At 43.0% G+C, this 27,296-nt stretch overlaps 1 protein-coding gene across 1 annotated transcript in view; it reads left to right on the top strand.

Moving 5' to 3' along the window:
- csmd2 (CUB and Sushi multiple domains 2) overlaps positions 1-27,296 on the top strand; it is a 755,566-nt gene that overhangs the window by 573,671 nt on the left and 154,599 nt on the right. The window contains exons 28-34 of the mRNA XM_060942244.1: positions 420-558; positions 1,790-1,977; positions 15,214-15,408; positions 15,902-16,018; positions 20,465-20,578; positions 24,686-24,781; positions 26,065-26,268. Of these exons, the coding sequence (XP_060798227.1) occupies positions 420-558; positions 1,790-1,977; positions 15,214-15,408; positions 15,902-16,018; positions 20,465-20,578; positions 24,686-24,781; positions 26,065-26,268 (1,053 nt within the window). The remainder of the gene's footprint in view (positions 1-419; positions 559-1,789; positions 1,978-15,213; positions 15,409-15,901; positions 16,019-20,464; positions 20,579-24,685; positions 24,782-26,064; positions 26,269-27,296) is intronic.

Raw genomic sequence — 27,296 nt, 5'->3', positions numbered from 1 at the left:
AAAAAAAAAAAAAAAAGAGTGACTCTCGCATAAATAATTTTAAGGTTGCATTGACTATGTTTATCTAAGAACAATTCATGTTTTAAAATGAACTGAATAAAATGTACAGGAATATAAAATGAGAAATATTTCAAGATCAATAGGAATGGGATGACTTGGAAGGAACAATCGAATATGAGTTTTGTTCCAAAAATGTGTCAAAAAAACCCCCACAATTTATCTATTAATAAAAGTTCTTGCAAAAATGCAGATGGTAGAATGTAAATGTTTGGGTAAAACTCGATTCCTGGAGCTTTTAAACTCTACAGGAGGCCAATGGTCATTAATCGTTGTCTCAGTGAGGCTTTGGCAAGGCAGTTGTATTGATTGTATGCAGTTTGTCCAAAAATGAAAAAGTGCTTCTATGTCCTGTGTTCCAGCTCCTTGTGGGGGGAACCTGACTGGCCCTAGTGGGCTGATTTTATCCCCTGAATACCCAGAGCCCTACCCTCATGGCAGAGAGTGTGACTGGACAGTCACTGTCACCCAAGACTACATCATTTCTCTCACTTTCAACCAGTAAGCAAACACTTTATGTCTTTCCACTCCGACAGGCATGCTTCAAGTTGCCATCGTAAGTCCAAATATTATGTCAATGTTTATGTGGGAAAAGTTTGTGGTATTCAGAATCGGGTTATGCACACAATTAAGTTGATTTGCTGGTTATGCAAATTGCATGCATGAAGTTCACTCCTCGGAGGTTGTGATATTTTTCTTGCATAGAAAAAGCTCAGATGCAAAAACCATCTGAGGTTTTTCAATGTCTAGTCCACCACCTTTAAACAAGCCCTTGCCTTTAAACCAGAGATTTACCGTAAAAGCAAGAGACAATTTAATAATAGATTAAAAAAAGAAAGTGGTACATATATGAATGAGACATCAACATTGAAATCAACATCTAACTAGAGTCTAGTATATTGCTAATTATTCTATCCACATTCACTGGATATGAGCAATCATGCACTCTGATTGGCTACTCGGATATCAGCTCATATACCGTAAGTAGAGAAAAAAATGGCGGCATGTATTGCTGAACCAACCGAGGACGAAATAAAAATTCTACTCGAAAACAAAACCCCCCAAAATACAAAAAAGCAACAAAATATGGAGTAAAAGTATTTAATGGTAAGAACGTACCCGTTTTTATTTTTCAAGAATTATTATAGCATTTTTTTTCACAAATTGCTCTGGTCATTTCACCAGTTTGTTTACATTCTAAGCAGAAGTGATTTTGTTGGACGTTTTGTATACAGTTTTTATTGATCGAATTTGCAAAAAATAAAAATAAACATGCTCTGTTTCTCAAAATCCAGTGAATGTGGATAGAATAAAACAGTTATTCCACTCAATTTTGTTACACATGGCTTATAGCCAAGTCGGCGCAATGCGCCTCATCGGCTATCAGCTCATGTACGACTCGATTTTGTGGAATAACTGTCCAATATTGCTGCACAAATAGTCTAAACTGTAATTATCACACATAAGTTTGGTTTAACCTTCCAACATGGCTTCCATCCTTCTTATTCTGCGGCTTACAAAATAGCACTTGATCCAACATATCCTATTGCTTGCATTTATCATCCAGTGACAGTGAGTTGTCAGCAATAATATGAATAATACATAAGCCTGGAGTTAGATCAGAGGTCTAAATATAGATGTACTTATTTTCAATATGAAAATTTGACTTGATTGAAATGCTTGACAAATAGCACTTTAAGGCTAAGAATCATTAATTTTTCTCTTTCCTTAGCTTTAGCCTAGAGCCCAGCTATGACTTCCTGCACATATATGATGGACCTGACTCTCTCAGCCCGCTGTTGGGAAGCTTCTATGGCACTGATGTCCCAGACCGTATAGAGAGTAGCTCCAATCGACTTTTCCTGGCTTTCCGAAGTGATGCCTCGCTTAGCAGCAATGGCTTTGTCCTTCAGTACACAGGTACAGCGCCCCCTACAGGTGGGAGTAGTCAATTATTTCGAGGAGTCATGTGAAGGGACTGTGGTATGAAGCACTTGATTTGAATTTGACTGTATATGACATGGCTGAGAAAATGATACAAATGATAAATGGCCAAATAGCTATTAAATCCTGCTGTGCTTATTTACTATTCATCAGATTTGTTCATTTGCTTGTTTTGCACGAGTAAGGAAGCAATATTAGTGTGGTGTAAATTGGTTCTCTTAACAAACAGGCAATTCAAATGTGCTTTTGGTTCCCCTCGACTCCATTCTGCATTCCATGTAATTATCACCCGATAGGTCTCAGGTGTAACTGAATATAAAAGAAGTGCTAGAATTGTACAGAAAAGCTATAGTGCTTGTGCTAAAGCTATGATTTAGTCAATAATGCCTCAAAATTAATAAGAACAAATGTCTAATATTTGACCCTTTGTGCGCCGAGTAATCAATCTCTGACTCAGCTTGTTTACTCATTGAGGTGCAGTAGAACCGCAGAATTAATCTGCCGTCAGATATCTCTTACATAAAGTAACCCTGGTGGCTGGAAGTGTAAGAAGTCAGAGTGTCAATATTTGCTCTCGGAAAGTGTCTCAGAATATGATGCTCTGAATAAAAGCTGTGGCTCTGGCTACTGTAATACTCTGTTGAATCCTTGAATCTGATTGGTCAGAAGGTGTTGATGAGTGTTCTATAACAGCAGCTATGACAATAGTTGAAATCATATCACATGATTATATGATTTTTCTGGTTCTCATTTGTTACCATTTCTATATCATCTCACTGACAGAGATTTGTATTGGGAGTGCTCAACATAATCTAAGACTTATAATCATCAGTCACAGAGGGCTCTGCTTTCAGATATGACATGCTGCACTTTTTTATGAACTTCATAAGAGAACGGAAATCATTAAATACAACTAAAAATGAGTAAAACACAGAATGTGTCATTGCTGTTGCAAAAATGTCTTGATATAAAGAACTCATCTCATCTCATTATCTCTAGCCGCTTTATCCTTCTACAGGGTCGCAGGCAAGCTGGAGCCTATCCCAGCTGACTATGGGCGAAAGGCGGGGTACACCCTGGACAAGTCGCCAGGTCATCACAGGGCTGACACATAGACACAGACAACCATTCACACTCACATTCACACCTACGGTCAATTTAGAGTCACCAGTTAACCTAACCTGCATGTCTTTGGACTGTGGGGGAAACCGGAGCACCCGGAGGAAACCCACGCGGACACGGGGAGAACATGCAAACTCCACACAGAAAGGCCCTCGCCGGCCCCGGGGCTCGAACCCAGGACCTTCTTGCTGTGAGGCAACAGCGCTAACCACTACACCACCGTGCCGCCATATAAAGAACTTCCAGGTGGTAAAGAATTGCACCATCCTGTCATTCTTTACTTTCCTATATCAGCACACCCTGAAATACGGTACTTTTTCCTTTCATATTGCACTGAGATTTTAAATAGAGTTCACAAAAATATATTCCAAATTTGTGGCAGATCACAGAATCCAGGGACACATGTCTGCCCGGGGGCATTTTGAGTTATTGACAGATTCAGAAAGTACAGTTTCTAAGCTTTCCAATTATGCCTTCCATGTGGAGATCTGACAATATTTGAAGAATGTGTGGCCTTTTGAAAGTGTATACTTCTTAAAACAGAAAAGGAAGAAAATCGCCCTCAAAGTTTTCCATCTCAGCTACTCTGGGTGTAGGGTGGGCACATAATGGTGCTCATTTGCATGACATTAAGGAAAGCCCTACCCCCTACTAGCTAGCACGATACTACTTTCATGTAAACAAAGATCACCACGTCAATTTTCCTTCCATGCAAAGTATGCCCAACACAATTATGAAGTACAAAAATAAGTCCTAAAGTATACTTTAACGTTTTGTGGTTGAAAAATTACTCACACCGTAAGAAAGAAAGATAGCATGATGATGACACAACTAACACAACACTAGTTTCATGTAAAGCCTCGGTCACAACCGGCTGTACGGTACCGTGCTCCTACGGCCGGTCTACATGCAAAAAACGCAAGAAACACACGGAGAGTGCGCATGAAACGCACGAGAGCGCGTGTGTGATGTGCTGATTTTCGAGCCGCAGACCGGCCGCAGAGGTTCTTTGTCATGTCAAACAAACTCTACGGGCGCTTACGTTTTTTTCAGGTTGCAAGACAAACTTACGGCCAACGCGCGTCTTTCTCCATGAACAAAAAAAACGCAGCGATTTGGGAAACGCCAAAAATTACACGGCCAAAAAATCGTACGTCCGGTTGTCACCTAGGCTTAACCAAACCACAACACTCTCCGTTACATGCAAAAATAACCACATAGCCTTAGATTAATAAACTTACCCCATCAGAAAGAGAAACGGCGCCTTGCACACACCAATGCCTCCGATGGAATGTAATCCTAGAATGGTCCGTGTATCATCCGATCATTCAAGTATTCCATTCAATCTGGTAAACGAGGTTGCGTTTTTTTTTTTGCTAGAAATGGTTATCTCCGATGTAAATGCCGTGTGTCTGTTTGCTTCACGGTGTTTCAGCTCCTCTGCGCTCTGTTTAGTAACTCATTCCATAGTGAAATTACATGCCTGTATGCAGCTAAGTAGCCATGCGCTCAACTCGCATCATACAGCTGATTCGTGAAAAAAACAAAACAAAAGACTTAAATCATCATGTGAATGGCCCATATGGTAATTTACCCACACCCCCCAGCAGGCTACAGTCCTGACAAAAACGAGACAATTTGCAACAAAAAATGTATGCTTTTCCAACAAAACAATCTATTATCTGAAATACTGATTGCATTCTTCAAGATCTCAACTTGCACATGATGGAAAAAAACAAAAATCACAAATAAAAAAAAAAATGCTTCTTTTGCGATTATCTCGGATTCGTTTCGGCCGACATGTGTCCCTGGATTCGGTGAGGGGTCACATTTTATTTATATACACTACCGTTCAAAAGTTTGGGGTCACTTTGAAATTTCCTTATTTTTGAAAGAAAAGCACTGTTCTTTTCAATGAAGATCACTTTAAACTAATCAGAAATCCACTCTATACATTGCTAATGTGGTAAATGACTATTCTAGCTGCAAATGTCTGGTTTTTGGTGCAATATCTCCATAGGTGTATAGAGGCCCATTTCCAGCAACTCTCACTCCAGTGTTCTAATGGTACAATGTGTTTGCTCATTGCCTCAGAAGGCTAATGAATGATTAGAAAACCCTTGTACAATCATGTTAGCACAGCTGAAAACAGTTTAGCTCTTTAGAGAAGCTATAAAACTGACCTTCCTTTGAGCAGATTGAGTTTCTGAAGCATCACATTTGTGGGGTCGATTAAATGCTCAAAACGGCCAGAAAAATGTCTTGACTATATTTTCTATTCATTTTACAACTTGTGGTGGTAAATAAAAGTGTGACTTTTCATGGAAAACACAAAATTGTCTGGGTGACCCCAAACTTTTGAACGGTATATATATATATATATATATATATATATATATATATATATATATATATATATATATATAAACAGTTATTCCACGAAATCGAATTGTACATGAGGTGATACCCGATGAGGTGTATGGCGCAAAGCTGGCTATAAGCCACGTACGACGAGATTGCTTTTTTTTATTTTGGGGGTTTTCTTCTTCTTCTTCTTTAAGGTTTTTTGGCCACTGACTGGCCTGGAGTGTGGAACAGGAGCTATTGGAGGGGGAAAAAAGTATATTCTCTGAGCGATTTCTGTTTCTTTTAAATACTTGATAACAATTTTTGGGGTTTTGTTTTTATTTTGACCTCAGTTAGTTCCACAACACGCCCGCCATTTTGTTTTTCTCTACTCACCGTACATGAGTTAATAGCCTAGTAGTAGAGTAGCCAATCAGAGCATGTGATTGCTCATATCCAGTGAATGTAGATAGAATATATTTAGTGTTGTAGTCGACTCACTAAACCTCAAGTCCGAGTCCAGTCTCGAGTTCCCAGTGTTCAAATCCATGTCATTAAAGAAAATTTTGAGTTGAGTCCGAGTCAACTACTGATCTGAGTCAAGTCCAACACAAGCCCCGCTATCAACAGGTCAAATAACATGAGAGAGGGTTAACACTCTCTAGTTCATCGCTCAGCAAGCAAGCCCCACTATCAACAGAGCAATGAACTGTTAGGGTTTTGCTGGGATTCGAACCTGGTTCGTTGGTGTGATGATCCAGCAAACCCCCACTAGGCCACCAGGGGAATGACTCAAATGCAGAGGCGTGAGGCGGAAGTAGAAAAAGTAACAAAAGGTTTATTTATACTATGTACACTATATACAATCCAGGGCAAAACAAAAAAACAAAAACAAAGAGTATAATTCAAAAAGAAAAAGGCAAAAATGCAAAAGCTCAGAAGATCCACAAAACACAGTACAAAGGAAACTGGAGATAAACATAACAGCACAAAGACTCCGTGACAAGAGGACTGAACTCAGGGGTATAAATACACAAACTAATTAAGGACACAGGTGAAGATAATTAGGACTAACAGGCAATTAACAAAAACACAAAACACAGGAACAGTGGCGGCCTCTAGAGGCCAAAATAAACAAGACACGCAAAGGAAATAACAGCGGCCTCTAGAGGCCAAAACAGTCCAAGTCCTAACAGGACCCCCCCCCTCTAGGAGCGTCTCCTGACGTTCCCAGGGCGATCCGGATGGGCCGAATGGAAGTCCCGACACAGTTCTTTATCTAGGACATCCCGAGCAGGAACCCAGCAGCGCTCCTCAGGACCATAGCCCTCCCAGTCCACCAGATATTGCAACCCGCCGCGGACCCGGCGGGAGTCAAGCAGGCGATGCACAGTGAACACAGTCTGCCCCTGGAAGATGCGGGGGGGTGGGGGGTTCCTAGGGGCAGGGGCATACGTAGACGTCAGTACAGGCCGCAACAGGGAAACATGGAAAGTGGGGTTGATCCTCAGAGTCCGGGGCAACTGGAGCCGGTAGGAGACAGGGTTCACCCTGCGCACCACCTTGAAGGGGCCAATGTAGCGAGGAGCAAGCTTGCGGTTCTCCACCCGCAGCGGAAGGTCCTTAGTGGACAGCCAAACCCGCTGCCCAGGGCGGAAAGTGTGTGCAGGTCTTCTGTGGCGGTTGGCCTGAGTCTGGTTGGTTCTGGAGGTCTGTATGAGGGTCTTCCTGACCTTGCTCCAGGTCTTGCGACACCGTCTCACATATTGGCTGACCGAGGGCACCCCCGCGTCCTCCTCCTGGTCCGGGAACAAAGGTGGCTGGAACCCGAATTGGCACTGGAATGGCGACAGCTTGGTGGCCGATGACTGCAGGGTGTTGTGGGCGTACTCTGCCCATGGCAGCCAGGTGCTCCACGATGTCGGGTTATCCATAGCCAGGCCTCGCAGGGTGGTTTCCAGGTCCTGGTTGAGCCTCTCCGTCTGACCATTGGACTGTGGGTGAAACCCAGAGGAGAGGCTGGCAGTGGCTCCGATGACCTTGCAGAACCTGTGCCACACTCGGGAGGAGAACTGGGGCCCTCGGTCTGAGACGATGTCCTGTGGAAGACCAAAGACTCGGAAGACATGATTAAATATAAGTTTCGCTGTTTCAAGAGCAGAGGGGAGTTTGCACAGAGGTATGAAGCGGCAGGCCTTGGAGAATCTGTCAACAATGACCAAAATGACCATGTTACCTTGTGACTCAGGGAGACCCGTGATGAAGTCGACTGCCACGTGGGACCAGGGACGCCGGGGAATGGTCAGAGGATGCAGGAGACCCTGGGGACGCTGTCGTGGGTTCTTGGTTCTGGTGCAAACCTCACAGGACAGGACAAATGACCTTACTTCCTGCTCCATGTTAGGCCACCAGAAGCGTCTTTTCAGGAAGTCCAGGGTCCTCCGAGCTCCCGGGTGGGCGGTGAGAGGGGAAGAGTGACCCCACTGGAGAACCTTGGCCCGGGCTTGATGTGGGACGTACAAGAGGCCCGGTGGCCCCGTCCCAGGACCGGGGTCCTGGCGTTGGGCTAGTCGAACAGCCTCCTCAATACCCCAGCGGACAGGGGCCACAATCCGGGACACCGGGATAATAGGCCCGACTTCATTCTCCCTGTTAGTGGCAGAGAACAGCCTGGACAGTGCGTCAGGTTTGGTGTTCTTGGAGCCGGGACGGTACGAGAGGGTGAAGTCAAACCGACTGAAAAACAGGGCCCACCTAGCCTGTCGAGGGTTCAGTCTCTTGGCTTGCTGGAGGTACTCCAGGTTCTTGTGGTCAGTCCAAACCAGGAATGGATGTTGCGCTCCCTCCAGCCAGTGCCTCCACTCCTCAAGGGCCAGTTTGACCGCTAACAGTTCTCGATCCCCCACATCATACCGGGACTCCGCAGGACTCAGGCGGTGGGAGAAGTAAGCGCAGGGGTGCAGCTTTCCTTCCGAACGTTGAGAGAGTACCGCGCCGACACCACTGTCCGAGGCGTCCACCTCCACGATGAATGGTTGGGAGGTGTCCGGGAGGACCAGAATGGGTGCCGTGCAGAAGCGGGCCTTGAGGTCTTTGAACGCCTTTTCTGCCTGAGGAGACCAGCCATAAGATCCACCTGTCCCTTTGGTGAGGTCTGACATGGGTGCTGCCACAGAACTGAAGTTCCTGATGAACTTGCGGTAGAAGTTAGCGAATCCTAAGAACCGCTGAACCTCCTTAACGGACTTGGGAGTAGGCCAGTCCCGGACGGCCAGGGTCTTGGCAGGGTCCATTTGGAGTTGGCCTGTCCGTACAATAAATCCCAGAAAGGAGACCTCGGGAACATGAAATTCGCATTTCTGGGCCTTGGCGAACAGATTGTTCTGTAGCAGCCTCTGGAGAACCTGGCGGACATGGTGGCGGTGCTCCTGCACGTTCTTGGAAAAGATAAGGATGTCGTCGAGGTAGACAAAGACGTATAGGTTAATCATGTCCCTTAAGACGTCGTTGATTAGGGCCTGAAAAACAGCTGGTGCGTTGGTGAGTCCGAAGGGCATCACCTGGTATTCGTAGTGCCCAGACGGGGTGTTAAAGGCAGTCTTCCACTCGTCTCCCTGTCGGATACGGATGAGGTGGTATGCGTTCCGTAGGTCCAACTTGGTGAAGACGGTGGCGCCTTGGAGCAGGTCGAAAGCAGTGGACATCAGCGGAAGGGGATATCGGTTGCGCACAGTGATCTTGTTCAGGCCCCTGTAGTCAATACATGGTCGAAGCCCCCCATCCTTCTTGCCGACAAAGAAGAAGCCGGCACCAGCAGGTGAGGTGGAGGGTCGAATGAACCCAGAGACCAGGGCGTCTTTGAGGTATTCCTCCATAGCCTTGCGTTCTGGCTGAGAGAGGGAAAACAGTCTGCCACGAGGAGGGGTAGTCCCAGGGAGCAAGTCGATGGCACAGTCGTAGGCCCGGTGCGGAGGAAGAATGGCGGCCCTGCTCTTGCTGAATACCTCCTTGAGATCCCAGTACTCTGTGGGAACTTGAGATAACTCGGTGAGATCAGGGGGCTCGGCAGGAGACACAGGAGAGCTAGAGAGCAGACAAGAGGCATGGCATGCAGGGCCCCATTCCACAACCTGGCTTGTTACCCAGTCTATGCGAGGGTTGTGGCGAGTAAGCCAAGGAAGGCCTAGAATAACTGGGAACTCAGGTGAAGGAATCAGGTGCAGGGATATTTCTTCCTTGTGACCTTGAGACTGGAGGAAGACTGGAGAAGTAACTTGAGTGACTCTTCCATCACCTAACGCTTGGCCATCGAGGGCAGACACAGACAGAGGGACTTCAAGAGGTGCAGTAGGTATATTGATGCTTTGGGCGAAGTGAATATCCATAAAGTTCCCAGCCGCCCCTGAGTCTATCAAAGCTTGACAAGAGTGGACAGACTCACCCCAGGAGATGGAGACCGGGATGTAGATTCCTTGGCCAGGGAGTCCGGGAGAGAGGGTAGGCCCCGTCACAACCCTCCCTTGGCTGGACGGGGCGGTCCTTTTCCCAAGAGTTCGGGACATGATGCTCGGAAGTGACCAGGCTTGCCACAGTAGATGCAGCACTTGTCCCTCCTTCTGCGCTCCCTCTCAGATGCGGAGAGGCGAGTACAACCCACTTGCATGGGTTCTGGACAGTCACTGAAGGAGGTAGACGGTCTCCAGGTAGAGGTAGGGAGGCTGGGGGGGCTCAAGGCTTGGTGGCGTTCTCTCATCCTGTTGTCCAGACGAATAGCATGTGAGATGAGGGTTTCGAGGTCACTTGGGCACCCAATAGAGGCCAGACCGTCCTTGATGGGGTCAGACAGACCATGGTGGAAGGCTGACACCAGGGCAGTCTCGTTCCATCCACTTACTGCTGCGAGTGTTCGGAACGAGATGGCGTAATCTGCGACGCTTCCTCCTTGCCGGATGGACATGAGCTTTCGGGCTGCGTCGGTACTGATGTCTGCCTGATCGAAGACCCGAAGCATCTCTTCAGAAAACAGCTGGAAATCAAAGCACTCAGGTCCCTGTCTTTGCCAGATAGCAGTAGCCCAGGCTCGCGCCTTACCAGCTAATAAGGTGATCACAAAGGCAATCTTGCGGCGATCCGTAGTGTAGGTGGTAGGCTGAAGCTCAAAGGTGAGTTGACACTGGGTAAGGAACTCTCGGCACTCACTGTGCTTGCCGTCATACCTCTGTGGTGCAGGAAGGCTGGGTTCGCGAGGTGAAGAAGGCAGCATGGCAGGAGGCACTGGAGCAGGATCAGGAGCAGGAACTGGATCAGGAGCAGGATCAGGAGCAGGAGATGCAGGCAGAGATGTCAGCTGTGCCAGGGTTTTCCCAATTTGCTGAAGCAGTTCCTCGTGGCGAGCAAGGGCCTCACGTTGGCTGGTGAGCGTACGTCCATGAGCGTCCATGGTCGCTCCGAAGCGTGTCAAAGCTGCCATAATTCCCTGAAGGTTGGCCGGGTAGACAGTTGAAGCAGCCTCTGCTGAGTCGGTCATGACGGAGTCTTTCTGTTAGGGTTTTGCTGGGATTCGAACCTGGTTCGTTGGTGTGATGATCCAGCAAACCCCCACTAGGCCACCAGGGGAATGACTCAAATGCAGAGGCGTGAGGCGGAAGTAGAAAAAGTAACAAAAGGTTTATTTATACTATGTACACTATATACAATCCAGGGCAAAACAAAAAAACAAAAACAAAGAGTATAATTCAAAAAGAAAAAGGCAAAAATGCAAAAGCTCAGAAGATCCACAAAACACAGTACAAAGGAAACTGGAGATAAACATAACAGCACAAAGACTCCGTGACAAGAGGACTGAACTCAGGGGTATAAATACACAAACTAATTAAGGACACAGGTGAAGATAATTAGGACTAACAGGCAATTAACAAAAACACAAAACACAGGAACAGTGGCGGCCTCTAGAGGCCAAAATAAACAAGACACGAAAAGGAAATAACAGCGGCCTCTAGAGGCCAAAACAGTCCAAGTCCTAACATGAACATAGCGTGTCACTTTCTTCTCTGGGTGGAGTCTTGCCAAATGATGATTGAAGTTCGAGGTTGTCCCCGTCGTCTCTTCAATAGTTCTTCTACATATGGAACACACAGCAGTGCATTTTTTCCCACTGCAGGAGAAGCCTGTATCAGCAAAGTGGACAATCCTAGGGGCTTCTCTCCAGGCATTTTAGTGCCATTAACGTTAGCTTGTTCTTGAACATGACTTATGAACAGGTGAATGTGCATTCTCTTGCATGAAATTAGTATGAAAATTAATGTAGATATAAATATGTTATGCTAAATTATTATGGCATGTTACAAAAAATAATGAAAAAATCCGAGTCCTCGTCTCCAATTTATGATTCCTAATGCAGTCCAATTCTGACTCATTAGTGCTCAAGTCCAAGTCATCTCATCTCATTATCTCTAGCCGCTTTATCCTGTTCTACAGGGTCGCAGGCAAGCTGGAGCCTATCCCAGCTGACTACGGGCGAAAGGCGGGGTACACCCTGGACAAGTCGCCAGGTCATCACAGGGCTGACACATAGACACAGACAACCATTCACACTCACACCTACGGTCAATTTAGAGCCACCAGTTAACCTAACCTGCATGTCTTTGGACTGTGAGGGAAACCAGAGCACCTGGAGGAAACCCACACGGACACGGGGAGAACATGCAAACTCTGCACAGAAAGGCCCTCGCCGGCCACGGGGCTCGAACCTGGACCTTCTTGCTGTGAGGTGACAGTGCTAACCACTACACCACCGTGCCACCCTACAAGCGCATATATATATATATATATATATATATATATATATATATATATATATACTCAAATTAGGGTGGTGCAAAAATGAGTACACCCCACAACAAAAACTACTCCATCTAGTACTTTGTATGGCCTCCATGATTTTTAATGACAGCACCAAGTCTTCTAGGCATGGAATGAACAAATTGGCGACATTTTGCAACATCAATCTTTTTCCATTCTTCAACAATGACCTCTTTTAGTGACTGGATGCTGGATGGAGAGTGATGCTCAGCTTGTCTCTTCAGAATTCCCCATAGGTGTTCGATTGGGTTCAGATCAGGAGACATACTTGGCCACTGAATCACTTTCATCCTGTTCTTCTTCAGAAATCCAGCAGTGGCCTTAGATGTGTGTTTAGTCATGTTGGAAAAGTGCACGATAACCAAGGGCATGGAGTGATGGTAGCATCTTCTCTTTCAGTATAGAGCAATACATCTGTGAATTCATGATGCCATCAATGAAATGCAGCTCCCCGACACCAGCAGCACTCATGCAGCCCCACATAAGGACACTGCCACCACCATGTTTCACTGTAGGCACCATGCATTTTTCTTTGTATTCCTCACCTTTGCGACGCCATACAGTTTTGAAGCCATCAGTTCCAAAAACATTTATCTTGGTCTCATCACTCCAGAGTATAGAGTCCCAGTAGTCTTCATTTTTGTCAGCATGGACCATGGCAAACTCTAGGCGGGCTTTTTTGTGCCTGGGCTTTAGGAGAAGCTTCTTTTGGATGTAGCAGTTTTTGTTGTGGGGTGTACTCATTTTTGCACCACCCTAATTTGAGTAAAACTGAAAAATGTGTAATCTAAGTTATATTATTAACCTTACTTTCACGTTATAAGTTAAACAGATGTTATATTAAACTTTGTCTTTTCAACATTTTGGATATTTTCATTGAGATATTGTTTAAAATGTTACTTTTCAAAGGGGATGTACTCATTTACACTGAGCACTGTATATACTGTGTGTGTGTATATATATATATATATATATATATATATATATGGGCGGCACGGTGGTGTAGTGGTTAGCGCTGTCGCCTCACAGCAAGAAGGTCCTGGGTTCGAGCCCCGGGGCCGGCGAGGGCCTTTCTGTGTGGAGTTTGCATGTTCTCCCCGTGTCCGCGTGGGTTTCCTCCGGGTGCTCCGGTTTCCCCCACAGTCCAAAGACATGCAGGTTAGGTTAACTGGTGACTCTAAATTGACCGTAGGTGTGAATGTGAGTGTGAATGGTTGTCTGTGTCTATGTGTCAGCCCTGTGATGACCTGGCGACTTGTCCAGGGTGTACCCCGCCTTTCGCCCGTAGTCAGCTGGGATGGGCTCCAGCTTGCCTGCGACCCTGTAGAAGGATAAAGCGGCTAGAGATAATGAGATGAGATGAGATATATATATATATATACTTTTATTTAACGTATGTTACTAAAAGATGATGCAGTCTGGTTTGTACTCTCCTACTATCCTGCAAAATCATTCAACTCTAAATGAGCAGCAGTGTTACACACAGACCTGACTGATATAGACATTGGTGCAGGTTAATGTTCCATATTCAGTATTCAGTGAGAATATTTCATAGCTGTGTTTAGTGGAATGGCACACAGTGTCCTCTCAATCTGCTGGACCAAAAAGACTCAAACGTGCCACTTCAAAAGCTACATGTCCAAACCCTAATTGCCTCACTAATGTATTATAATGAAGCAGTAAGGTGGAAAACATGCACAGTTGAGCTTGTTTGTTTATGGGGAGTTTCTTTTGAATAGTCATGTGTGTCTGCTTTGGCCCTGGCTCATGTTGGTCACCACTATTCAGGCCAGTGTTCTTGGATCAGGTTTCAGGCACCATCAACTTCTTAACTGACCAATCAGATTTTCCTAAACCCCCAGCTGGGTTTGATTGACCTCTGAGGTGCAATATGTGGGCACGGCAGGGTTGAGTGATGGTTAAATACACACACACACTGTCACGACTACTCTATTACATCTCAGTGCTTGCTGCCAGATTAAACACTTAGAATGCACAAGCACAAGTAGGCATACCGCCACAAACAAACACACACTGAGGCCCACACACACACACACACACCTGTGCTACTCCTCAGGGCCAAAAGGCTGAAGTCCAGTCTTAATTACAGGCAAGCACCAGGCTTGTGGTGTGGGAGTGCAGTGAGGCCAGGTGCTTGCTAATGTCAGCTGTCAGGCTGCAGGTTGTGCATGCTTGGCCACGTGGAGCAGATTGCCAACCTGCGTCAGTGCTTCTCTCAGCCATGATGAGCACAAGCCTGTTTCTCTCACATCACTAGTGTGTGTGAGCTAACCTGAGCTCCAGTTAAGCACGGCCCTTCTTCTTATAGAAGTCTTATAGAAAGCACATCAAAAATCAGTTGCGCTTTCTTTGCACATGGGTACATAGAAATGGCAATTGATTTCTAATTTGGTTCCAAACCTTCTCTTCCACTCGGGTGCACAAAGCCCGATCTGTGAGTAAAGGTTCTGTGTAGTCAGCAGGCCTTCATCCAGCCTAATGTCACTTTCAATCTCTCCTGTGTCTGCTTCAAGAACAATCGTGTGCCTCATCAGGATAGGGCGAAGAGGTGGGGGAATCAGAGCATAAAGAACATCTCTCGGGTTGTGTGTGTGTGAAGTTAGTTTTTCTTGTACATATACTCATATGTGCTTATTTATACAGACTGAATCTTGTCTGAATTAGATCTCCTTTTTTAAATCATCAACATAATTGTCCCGACACTGACCTTTAACTGTTTTTGGACCCTTCACTACTATTACAAGATGATTGATTTGAAACAAACATTCATAAATCATCCACATTTTCCATTTCTGTTTCCTGCTAACGCTTCTGTCTCTTTTCCACTTTCTCAATGTCTTTCCCATTTTATTTCTTGCACAGAGAACCCCAGAGAGTCGTGCTTCGAGCCAGGTCTTGTCCGTAACGGGACACGAATTGGCACAGAGTTGAAGCTTGGTTCCACGGTCACCTACTATTGTGATAGCGGCTATACACTAGAGGGAGAAGCCATCCTTACCTGTGCCATGGGGTCAGACAGCAAACCCACCTGGAACAAACCAAAACCTGTTTGCATTGGTAAAATAATGCTTCATCTTCTATAAATACTTCAAGTGAATGTATATTAACTGTGTAAATCCAGATTTGTAATTTTGAAGGAATTTAAATGTAAACGAAAGTTCCTCTCTATTATGAAATACTTGAAATACATAATATATAAAATGAGTAAGGATTCAGAAATGACAGCACTGACATAGAAAAAAATCAATGTAATGAAAGTGCATGTGTTCCAGCTCGCTTGTAGATTGTACTGTCTTGTGCACTGTTTCCCTGGAGAGAGGGAAAGACACGTCTAATCCATGGAGACTCTTAGAAAACATTGCAATTTCACTTTGGCAAACACTGGGGACATCCACAAGAGCAGCTCTGCTATCAGACAAGGAAAGTAATTTAAGATCAGTGGAATGAGGGAGCAGTAGAGAGGAGATGGGGAAGACAGAAAATTAGTGTTTAATACTCTCTCTCTCTCTCTCTCTCTCTCTCTCTCTCTCTCGATTGGAATGTCTCACAGCACTGTGTGGTGGCCAGTATTCTGGGCTGGAAGGAGTCGTGCTCTCTCCTGGCTATCCTGGAAACTATAGCAGTGGGAGAACGTGTCTTTACTCAGTGGTCGTGCCCAATGATTATGGTATGCATAAACACTCAGTCAGATAGATACGTTTTACCTGTACTAATACACCAATGGTACTTATTAGCCAATATTGGGGAAGTGGGGAAGCTATGGCCTAATGGTTAAATAAGCAGCTTTGGGACCAAAAGGTTGCCAGTTTGATTCCCTAGACCAGCAGGAATGGCTGAAGTGCCCTTAAGCAAGACACCTAATGGCTCCCCAGGCTGCTTTTGGTATGTTGTACGTCGCTATGGATAAGAGCGTCTGCTAAATGTCTGTAATGTAATGGTAAATTTCCATAATTTCAATGCCATTATATACCATCCATCTATTGTGTGTGTGTATATATATATATATATATATATATATACACACAGTGGTGCTTGAAAGTTTGTGAACCCTTTAGAATTTTCTATATTTCTGCATAAAAATGACCTAAAGCATCATCAGATTTTCACACAAGTCCTAAAAGTAGATAAAGAGAACCCAGTTAAACAAATGAGACAAAAATATTATACTTGGTCATTTATTTATTGAGGAAAATGATCCAATATTACATATCTGTGAGTGGCAAAAGTATGTGAACCTTTGCTTTCAGTATCTGGTGTGACCCCCTTGTGCAGCAATAACTACAACTAAACATTTCCGGTAACTGTTGATCAGTCCTGCACACTGGCTTGGAGGAATTTTAGCCCATTCCTCAATACAGAACAGCTTCAAATCTGAGATGTTGGTGGGTTTCCTCACATGAACTGCTCGCTTCAGGTCCTTCCACAACATTTCGATTGGATTAAGGTCAGGACTTTGACTTGGCCATTCCAAAACATTAACTGTATTCTTGTTTAATCATTCTTTGGTAGAACGACTTGTGTGCTTAAGGTCGTTGTCTTGCTGCATGACCCACCTTCTCTTGAGATTCAGTTCATGGACAGATGTCCTGACATTTTCCTTTAGAATTCACTGGTATAATTCAGAATTCATTGTTCCATCAATGATGGCAAGCCGTCCTGGCCCAGATGCAGCAAAACAGGCCCAAACCATGATACTACCACCACCATGTTTCACAGCTGGGATATGGTTCTTATGCTGGAATGCAGTGTTTTCCTTTCTCCAAACATGAGGCTTCTCATTTCAACCAAAATGTTCTATTTTGGTCTCATCCTTCACAAAACATTTTTCCAATAGCTGTCTGGCTTGTCCACGTGATATTCAGCAAACTGCAGATGAGCAGCAATGTTCTTTTTGGAGAGCAGTGGCTTTCTCCTTGCAACCCTGCCATGCACACCATTGTTGTTCAGTGTTCTCCTGATGGTGGACTCATGAACATTAATATTAACCAACGTGAGAGAGGCCTTCAGTTGCTTAGAAGTTACCCTGGGGTCCTTTGTGACCTCGCCGACTATTACATGCCTTGCTCTTGGAGTGATCTTTGTTAGTTGACCACTCCTGGGGAGGGTAACAATGGTCTTAAATTTCCTGCATTTGTACACAATCTGTCTGACTGTGGATGGGTGGAGTCCAAACTCTTTAGAGATTGTTTTGTAACCTTTTCCAGCCTGATGAGCATCAACAATGCTGTTTCTGAGGTCCTCAGAAATCTCCTTTGTTCGTGCCATGATACACTTCCACAAACATGTGTTGTGAAGATCAGACTTTGATAGATCCCTGTTCTTTAAATAAAACAGGGTGCCCACTCACACCTGATTGTCATCCCATCGATTGAAATCACCTGACTCTAATTTCACCTTCAAATTAACTATTAATCCTAGAGGTTCACATACTTTTGCCACTCACAGATATGTAATATTGGATCATTTTCCTCAATAAATAAATGACCAAGTATAATATTTTTGTCTTATTTGTTTAACTGGGTTCTCTTTACCTATTTTTAGGACTTGTGTGACAATCTGATGATGTTTTAGGTCATATTTATGCAGAAATATAGAAAATTCTAAAGGGTTCACAAACTTTCAAGCACCACTGTATATATATATATATATATATATATATATATATATATATTGCTTAGACTTGTTGAGAATCGTGAGGGAAGCTGGAGCCAATTCCAGCTGACTTCAGGCGAGAGGCAAGGTGCACCTGGGGAAGGTCACTAATCTATTCCAGGGCTAACACAGAGAGACAGACAGCCATTCACACTCTCATTCATACCTATGGGCAGTTTAGAATACTGTAGCTACGGTAGGTGACCGAATTTGCATATCTTTGGACTGTAGGATGAAACCAGAACACCTGGAGGAAACCTACACAGGCACGAAGAGAACATGCAAACTCTGCACACAGAAAGGTCCAAATTATTTGGCAGATTTGAACCCACAGCCCTTCTTGTTGTGAGGCAACAGAGATAATCACTGCACCACCATGCTGTCCCATTAAATTCTAAGTCGCAAAAAAAACATGTAGCCTGGACTGTGGTTGAACATTCTCAGTTCAAAAGTGCTTCATTACAGTCATTTGGACATTTGAATATCCTTTATACTTTTTGCAACAAATAACACCACCTGAGGTTTGCTGTCCATTTGAATCAACACTTTAGAATCTGTCTGTCCATTCGAATCAATGCACCTGAACAAACACTGGATCTTAAAAGTATTACGCTGTATATAATGAAATGTATTTTATACTGTATACACGTGGTTAGGTTAACATGGGGCAGCCATGGCCTGAAGTTGGGTTGAAGTGCCCTTGAGAAAGGCACCTAACTGCTCTCTGGGCGCTGTAGTATAGCTGCCCACTGCTCTGGGTATGTGCGTGTGCTCATTGTTCACTTGTGTGTGTGCATGTGTGTGTTTACTGCTTCAGATGGGTTAAATGCAGAGGTTAAATTTCACTGTGTGCTTAAGTCTGTGCTTGAGCGTACGTGTGACAAATAAAGGCCTCTTGGCTTGGCTTGTTATACATCGATCAGCTATAAAATTAAAAACACTGACAGGTAAAGTGAATTACATTGATTATGTTGTTACAGTGGAACCTGTCAAGGATTGGGCAGCAAGAGAACAGTCAGTTCTTAAAGTTGATATGCTGGAAGCAGGAAAAATGGGCAAGCGTAAGGATCTGAGTGACTTTGACAAGGGCCAAATTGTGATGGCTAAATGACTGGGTCTGAGCATCTCCAAAATGGTACATCTTGTGGGGTGTTCCCAGTACGCAGTGGTTAGTACCTACCAAAAGAGGTCCAAGGAAGGACAACCGGTGAACCGGTGACAAGGTCATGGGAGTCGAAGGCTCATTGATTCGCATGAAGGCTAGCCTGTGTGGTCCAGTCCCACAGAAGAGCTACTGTAGCACAAACTGCTGAAAAAGTTAATACTGGCTAAAACAGAAAGGAGTCAGCATTCACTTTTTCAGCATTTTGTGCTACAGTAGCTCTTCTGTGGGATTGGACCACATGGACTAGCCTTCATGCCCCATGCGAATCAATGAGCCTTCGACTCCCATGACCCTGTCACTGGTTCACCGGTTGTCCTTCCTTGGACCACTTTTGGTAGGTACTAACCACTGCATACTGGGAACACCCCACAAGATGTGCCATTTTGAAGATGCTCAGAGGCAGTCATCTAGCCATCACAATTTGGCCCTTGTCAAAGTCGCTCAGATCCTTACACTTGGCCATTTTTCCTGCTTCCAACACATCAACTTCAAGAATTGACTGTTCTCTTGCTGCCTAATATATCACACCCACTGACAGGTGCTATTGTAATGAGATAATCAATGTTATTCACTGCTTCACCTGTCAGTGTTTTTAATTTTTTGACTGATTGGTGTATATTAAAATAGTTATCATATAAAAGAAAAATCCTGAAAAAAAGAAAACAAAAAAAAAAACCTCATTGTTTTTATGAGGCTTTTTATCAGCCTTTATTCAGGTTTGTACAATTCACCCTGAAGTTTCTATGAGTTGTGCATTTGCCTTAACGTTGAAAATGATCTGCATGGCTGAAAACCTTCCGAGACATATTGTATCATCCAGCATCGCTTGCTGTTTCTCTCTCCCTCTGTCTGATGAAGAGAGTAAATGAGAACTCAGTCGCTGGTGGAGGGTTTGTGAATGCAGCCATAGCTCATTTCACAACAGCAGGTGCTACTTGACCACAGGATGCTGTTGTCTGTGTCATAAAAGGTGGAGGTCATTTGGGTGATTCGGAGAGCCCGACGGCATCACAGCGTCGTTGGATTCAAACAGGAACATATTTTCACCTGGCTGAGGCACACGTTGTGGAAATAGAGATAGTTAAGGCACAGTCATGGGCATGTTCTAATAGCTTTGAATGACTGAAAAAGATGAAGGGTATTGTCATGAACCAGGTCACTTTATGCTTTTTATGGTTCATGGAGGTGGAGAGTCATGATTTCAGAGGTCTGTTTACAAGTTCTTCTGTCAAAAATGTAATTTTTTTTTCACTGCCTTTTTCTCTTTCTCTCTCCTTACACGTCTGGTCCTGATAGTGGTCTTCAGCCAGTTTGCCTTCTTCCAGACGGCTCTGAATGATGTGGTGGAAGTTTACGATGGTCCAACGCAACATGCCCGAGTCTTGAGTTCACTTTCAGGGTCTCACTCAGGTCAGCCCATTACCCCTCTCACATCACATGGTACAATCTATTGCCAATACCAGGGTTATTCATGTAAAATTTGATTCAATTACATAAAAAAATGACAAAGGTTACCAAGGTCCAGATAAGTAGTGAACATGAATGACTGGTGAGAACATTTATGTTTTAATGCTTAACCATTAATTATTGACATTTTGTTTTGTATTGCTGTTTCATGTTACTTCTTTTGACTAGTGCCATGGACTCTGAACAGATACAGACTAGACATTAGTCTTGTAGTCAAGACTAAACCGAGACCAAGTCATGACCAAGACCAGAGTGTATCAAAACCAAGACTTTAAAGGGTTCAGACCAGAACAAGATCAAAATCAAGGCAGGGCAAGACTGAGTCAATTGCCAGAACCAGACCAGTTTGTGTGAACAGGGTGGGGAGGGATGACAGCTGTTAACAGTAACAAAAATTTAAAATTAGCAATGAGTCATGTGATTGGTTGCATTTAAAGCAGGAAGTTTTATATCCAATCACAGTAATGATGTGAACAAATGAATCAGACAATGCACAGATAATTTAGTGATATCCCCACAGCCGTGGTCTTGACCAGTCTTGAAATAAAATCCCAAGTCTCTACTGTATGTCTAAGACTGAGACAAGACCAAGTAAAATGTGGTCGATTCCTAGACCCTTCAATAGGTTGTCTCAAGACCAAGACTGATCTCAGGTACTACAAAGCTACAAGACATTTATTTTTAATCTGATGTTTGTTTTGTTAAACATTGTTTTTCTTGCTTCACTTCAGCTGAATAATTCAAATGAATTCATGTGATTGGCTGCAACAGATGATCTACTCCAGAAGTCATACTGCTTCATTTTTCAGTTGTTGAACTATGACCAGTTCATCCAGCCATCCATCCATTATCCATAACCGCTTATCCTGTGCAGGGTCGCGGGCAAGCTGGAGCCTATCCCAGCTGACTATGGGCGAAAGGCGGGGTACACCCTGGACAAGTCACCAGATAATCACAGGCTTGACACATAGAGACAAACAACCATTCACACCTACGGTCAATTTAGAGCCACCAATTAGCCTAACCTGCATGTCTTTGGATTGTGGGGGAAACCGGAGCACCCGGTGGAAACCCATGCAGACAACATGCAAACTCCACACAGAAAAGCCCCTGTCGGCCACTGGGCTCGAACCTAGAACCTTCTTGCTGCGAGGCAACAGTGCTAACCACTGCACCATCATGCCGCCACGACCAGTTCAGTATTTATTTATTTAAAATATTTCAGAGTAGTTCATTGCGTCTCTCTCTCTGTCTTTTTCCAGCCACACTTAGAGTATGTCAGAGAGTAAATTCATAGTTTCAAAAGTAAGAAACATTTCACGAGCTTGTATATATTTCATAGTTCTATGAAACCCTACTGCTGTTTTCAACAGTGGTTCTATTGCTGTTTGAAATAATTGAGAACAGCCTGTTAAACTTTACTCTCTGGGTCTTTTTACCAGCAGCAATAACTGTGTGCAAATTCTTAATTATCGGAGTGCACAGTAGCCAAGAGGAGGAAAACACTGAGTTTCTGTATTTAACATAACAGACTTAATGACTCATAAAGGCAGAGTTAAGCAGGCAGAGTAATGTAGAGTTAAATGCAGAAAGCTTTTACTTTGAAAAAGAAAAAAAAAACCCTGCTCTCTGACAGCACCTTGTTAGCATCAGTACTGACACATTTCCCAATGACACACGCTCAGAGCAAGCATTTTTCTTCAGGAAATTCTGTTTGTCCCTGGTGACATGACTCCTACACATGTAGTTTTACTGCTGGATCATCTTGCATCTATTGTGCTTAGATGAACATAAAGAACGCTGCCTGCATATTCGTAGAGGACATCAAGGGTAGAGTACACACTCTGCCATGGACATGTGTTCAAATCGGTGTAAAGTGTATGGAGACGGTGAAAATCTACTTACTCATGCATCATGCATAGTAAACAAAGTGTTGCTTAGGCTGTCAGTGAAGACAATCGTTCTGTCAGCTCTTGTACCGTATATTTGTTGAATATCAGGAAAAATATCAAATACTGGCATCAGTATCTACTCTTTCTGCAGTCACTTGTCAAGCAGAAATAACATATCTGAACATATCTATAACAAAACATGAAACACTACACAATGTATTTCATACTCACTTTCTAAGCAAGTACCGTATGGCGTACAAACAGGAAGGAGCCATCATCTAAAATGGCATCATTGCCTAGTCATATATGTTCTTCACGTGAAGTATTTCAGTGTCAGTCTGGTATTGCAGCAGTGCCGATAATAATAGAACAGTGGAAATAAGCTGTAGGTGTAAATAAATAAGCAGTCAGGGCTTCCCTGCTCCTTTCTCCAGTCCAGATTATTAGCTGCCAGTCTGACAGCTGCTCATAGCTCCATGTTCTAATAACTACCCAGCATGGCCCAAGCTCAGGTGGTGGTGCTGGTGTAACCCAGTGTATGTCATGACTGTACATAGTGCGTTATGTTCTTCTCTGTGATCTACCTCCCACGACTAAATCTGGGCTCAGAAAAAATCCCATTAAGCCCCAGGGAACTCTGGGAAGACGTTGATTCTTTATTCACCCATCTTATGCTCTCTCTCTCTCTCTCTCACACACACACACACACACACACACACACACACACACACACACACTTATACACATACACACATGCATTGAAACACGAAGCTTATGCTGACTGAATAATTAGATACACAGGTAGAGGGGAGAGACTAAGGATCTAAGGATGAAAGATATAATGCATAAATTTGTGTCCAAAAAGATTTCCTCAACCACAGAAAATAGATTTCATGGCATGGAAAAATTAACTGCAGGTAGTTGAAGGGAAGGTCTTTTAGAGATATGTAAATATTATAGTGTGAATGTGATTTATTTACTCCTTGCCTAAGAATAATTATTATTGTTATGGTTGATTTCTTTGCTTTACTTCACAGTCTTTTCTTTTCTCTATTAAATTATAGCCTGCTGCTGTAAAACTGGAAGTGAATGTCATTTTGCAGTTTTTGTACTTGAGCCTTGATGATTTCGGAACACTGCCAGTTTTGTTTCTTGACATGTTTAATCAAATAAAAAGCCAACAAATATATGGAGAGGTTGGAAATTGTTGTGACTGAATTCTGGAAACCAACTCAAACAAACAAACAAACAAACAAACAAACAAACAAACAAACAAACAGAATTTCGGCCAAAATTTCAGAATTGTCTTTTGGCCAGACTTTAAGAAACCATAAATATAGTTCCCTAAAATGATGTGGGATTTTATATTTCATTTTGAACCTCACCGAAGCTATATTCCTGCAATATTCTGCATGTACGTATTTAACAGTTATTCCACAAAATCGAGTTGTACATGAGCTGACAGCCGATGAGGCACGTTGCACCAACTTGGCAGTAAGCCATGTACAATGAAATTGAGTGGAATAACTGTTTTATTCTATCCACATTCACTGGATTTTGAGAGACAGAGCATTTTTATTTTTTTTGCAAATTTGATAAATAAAAATTTTATACAAAACGTTGGACAAAATAATTTCCACTTAACAAACTGACGAAATGACAGTAGCAATTTGTGAAAAATGCTATAATAATAATTTTTGAAAAATAAAAAAAGATACATTCTTCCCATCAAATACTTTCATTCCATATTTTGTTGCTTTTTTGTATTTTTGGGGGTTTTGTTTTCAAATAGAGTTTTTATTTCGTCTTTAATTAGTTCAGCATCACGCTCCGCCATTTTGTTTTTTCTTTACTCACGGTATATGAGCTGATAGCCTCATAGTAGAGTAGCCAATCAGAGCGCGCGATTGCTCATATCCAGTGAATGTGGATAGAATAACACTGCATATGAAAGCATGAAATACTTCAATAAACTGTTTCTTTTTGTTACAAAAATTCTCCAGATAAAATGAATAACTCTGGTAAACATACAGCATGAAACACACACGCGCACACACACTCAGGTGTGTTTTAAACATTTAAATTCAGCAGTGACAATCAATGCAAATGCTGATGAAGGCTGTGACTCTAATCAATAAAATGATTACTTCTTATGCAGGTGAGTCCCTGCCATTGGCCACCTCTAACCAGATCCTCATCCGCTTCACCTCAAAAGGACACTCATCATCCAGGGGCTTTCACCTCGTCTACCAAGGTACTGATGAGAAGTTTGGCTGCTGTTCATGTTGCTGCTTTATCAAATCTACCACCCAGAGGCTGGAGAGTCCCATCACCATCCATTTTTAGGACTGCAGGCTCCAAAATGGGGGAAAAAGCTGAATAATTTAAACATGCTCTCACCCACCCACCCACCCACCCACACACACACACACACACACACACACACATTAACAAATGACACAGTGAATGTAGTTGGCTGCTTTGGGGCTTTCCTCACAGCACGGCTCCACAATCTTTCTATCTCTAAAACAGATGGCCAGGCTTTTACAGTCTGAGCTGGTGGTGTTGTACTGTTTCTCTTTGACACAGTGCTTCAGCCCTGCACATTCCCTACATACATTTTGCATCATCGCTCATTCTGTGTGTGGACGTGTGTATATGTCCCTGATGATGAGTCCAAGTACAAGTGTATATAGAAATAAATTAAATATAAAGAGCAAGGAAAATTCAAATTCATAGGGTTTACTCATATCTAGGGATACATCTATATTCATCTAAATCTTTTCCATTATTTTAAAGACACCCTCAAGTGTGCTTTAGAAACTTCAATTCAGGAGCAAAAATTGATCGATATCTCATTATTATGTATGGAATAAAACATGAACATTTGCCAAAGCCCACAGTTTTTTATTACCGCTGCCAACTTTGTTGGAGGAGGTTATGTTTTCACCTCCATTTGTTTGTTTGACTGTTCCCAATGTACCTCACAAAGTAGTGAACGGATTTTGATGAAATTTTGTGGAAAGGTGGGCCATGGGCCACGGAACAATTGATTAGATTTTGATGCAAATCCGGATATGTATGTGGATCCAGGAGGGGGGGTTATTGATTTATTTATTTATTGTCTGTACCCAATATAACTCAAAAAGTAGTGAAGGGATTCTGATGAAATTTGGTGTACACACACACACACACACACACACACACACACATATATATATATATATATATATATATATATATATATATATATACAGTAGCTAACTCAGCGCTATGCGCCCCATCAGCTATTAGCTCATGTATGACTCAATTTCGTGGAATAGCTGTTAATTATGAAGTATGTTAAGGGTCCAAAGAAAAAATCGAATAGAAAAATCATTGTAAATAGAAGGTTTATTCTGTCGTCAACAACAACAACAACAAAGTGCATTCAGGGAAGTTTAATTTACGTTTTTGTTTTTTTTGCGACAAACATTTCTCAGTATCAAAAGCTGTACATTTTTTTTTTTTGTCTGTCTGTTTGTTTGTTTCTCCTAGCTGTCCCAAGAACCAGTGCAACTCAGTGCAGCTCGGTTCCAGAGCCCAGGCACGGCAGACGTACAGGAAACAACTTTGCTGTCGGAGCTGTGGTGAGATTTGAATGTAACGCAGGCTACGTGTTGGAAGGCCCCAGTACCATCGAGTGCCTGACAGTACCTAATGCCCTGGCACAGTGGAACAACACCATCCCCAGCTGCATAGGTGAGAAACCACTCCTGGGGCTGGCAATAGTTTCATCCTAACTGCACACATGTACTGCCCCAGGCACTAGCACTCAGAGTTAGGAGTCTTGCTGAGTGTAGAGTATGTCTTGTCTCTTGAAAATGCAGCGTCATGTTTCATGTATATTCTTTATATCACTTGCATTTAGACATTTCTTGATCTTGCAGATTTTGTCAGTGTAGGATCCTCAGCAAGTCTAATAGACCGTATAGTACGTTCAGTTCGTATTACTTTCACTGGGTTAATTTCATATGATATACTGTGAGTCTTGAATACTCAAAAGTTGGGTCAGTGGTTTTAAGTCAGCACATATTTTTGCAATATTTAGTGAAGTAACATTTATATCTCAGCAGCTGACAATAAAATTTAGAGTAGATATTAGCTTAGAGGAAAAACACAACTTACTATGTAGCCCTAGGCTCAATAAATATCATGGACAGGACAAAACAAGACAAAAAGGCATCTCTACTAATCTATCAATCATGTTGAGAATACACAGCACATAAATGGATGCTGCTAGCATTAGCGCCATGTAGCCAAGTACAAAATCTAATTTATATGTGCATGGATTTGGAAGATAAATAATTTGGATTTGGATTTTGAATTTCATTTGGTGGATTCTTAAAAAGAAAAACTGTGAGCTGAGAAACCAAAATTCTCAATTTTGTTTCCATTCTGCTTGCCATGTCAGTTATTTAGACAAAATTAATCCACGCTGGTCTTTGGTTGCCGCTTTTACGACCTGAAGCAGGCTGTGAGTGAGTCCAAAATGTCTCCAACAGTCCACATTATTTTTCTTTTCAATCATTTGAGCAAATTATTTGGGTGTAAATAGTTTCATTGTTTCATTTCTATTCTGAACAGTGCTCGCATTAAAAGTATGCAAAGTGTGCCATTTAGGATGTACAGTAGTTTATATCACCAACATTTTATGTTACATTATATGATGATAAATAAGAAATAACTAGTAAATAAAAGGGCAGCACGTTGGTGTAGTGGTTAGCACT

Source organism: Neoarius graeffei, chromosome 16 (genome assembly GCF_027579695.1).
Source record: "Neoarius graeffei isolate fNeoGra1 chromosome 16, fNeoGra1.pri, whole genome shotgun sequence".
Lineage (NCBI taxonomy): Eukaryota > Metazoa > Chordata > Actinopteri > Siluriformes > Ariidae > Neoarius > Neoarius graeffei.
The sequence above is the reverse complement of the archived record's forward strand: the minus strand, read 5'-3'. Positions and strand labels throughout refer to the sequence as shown.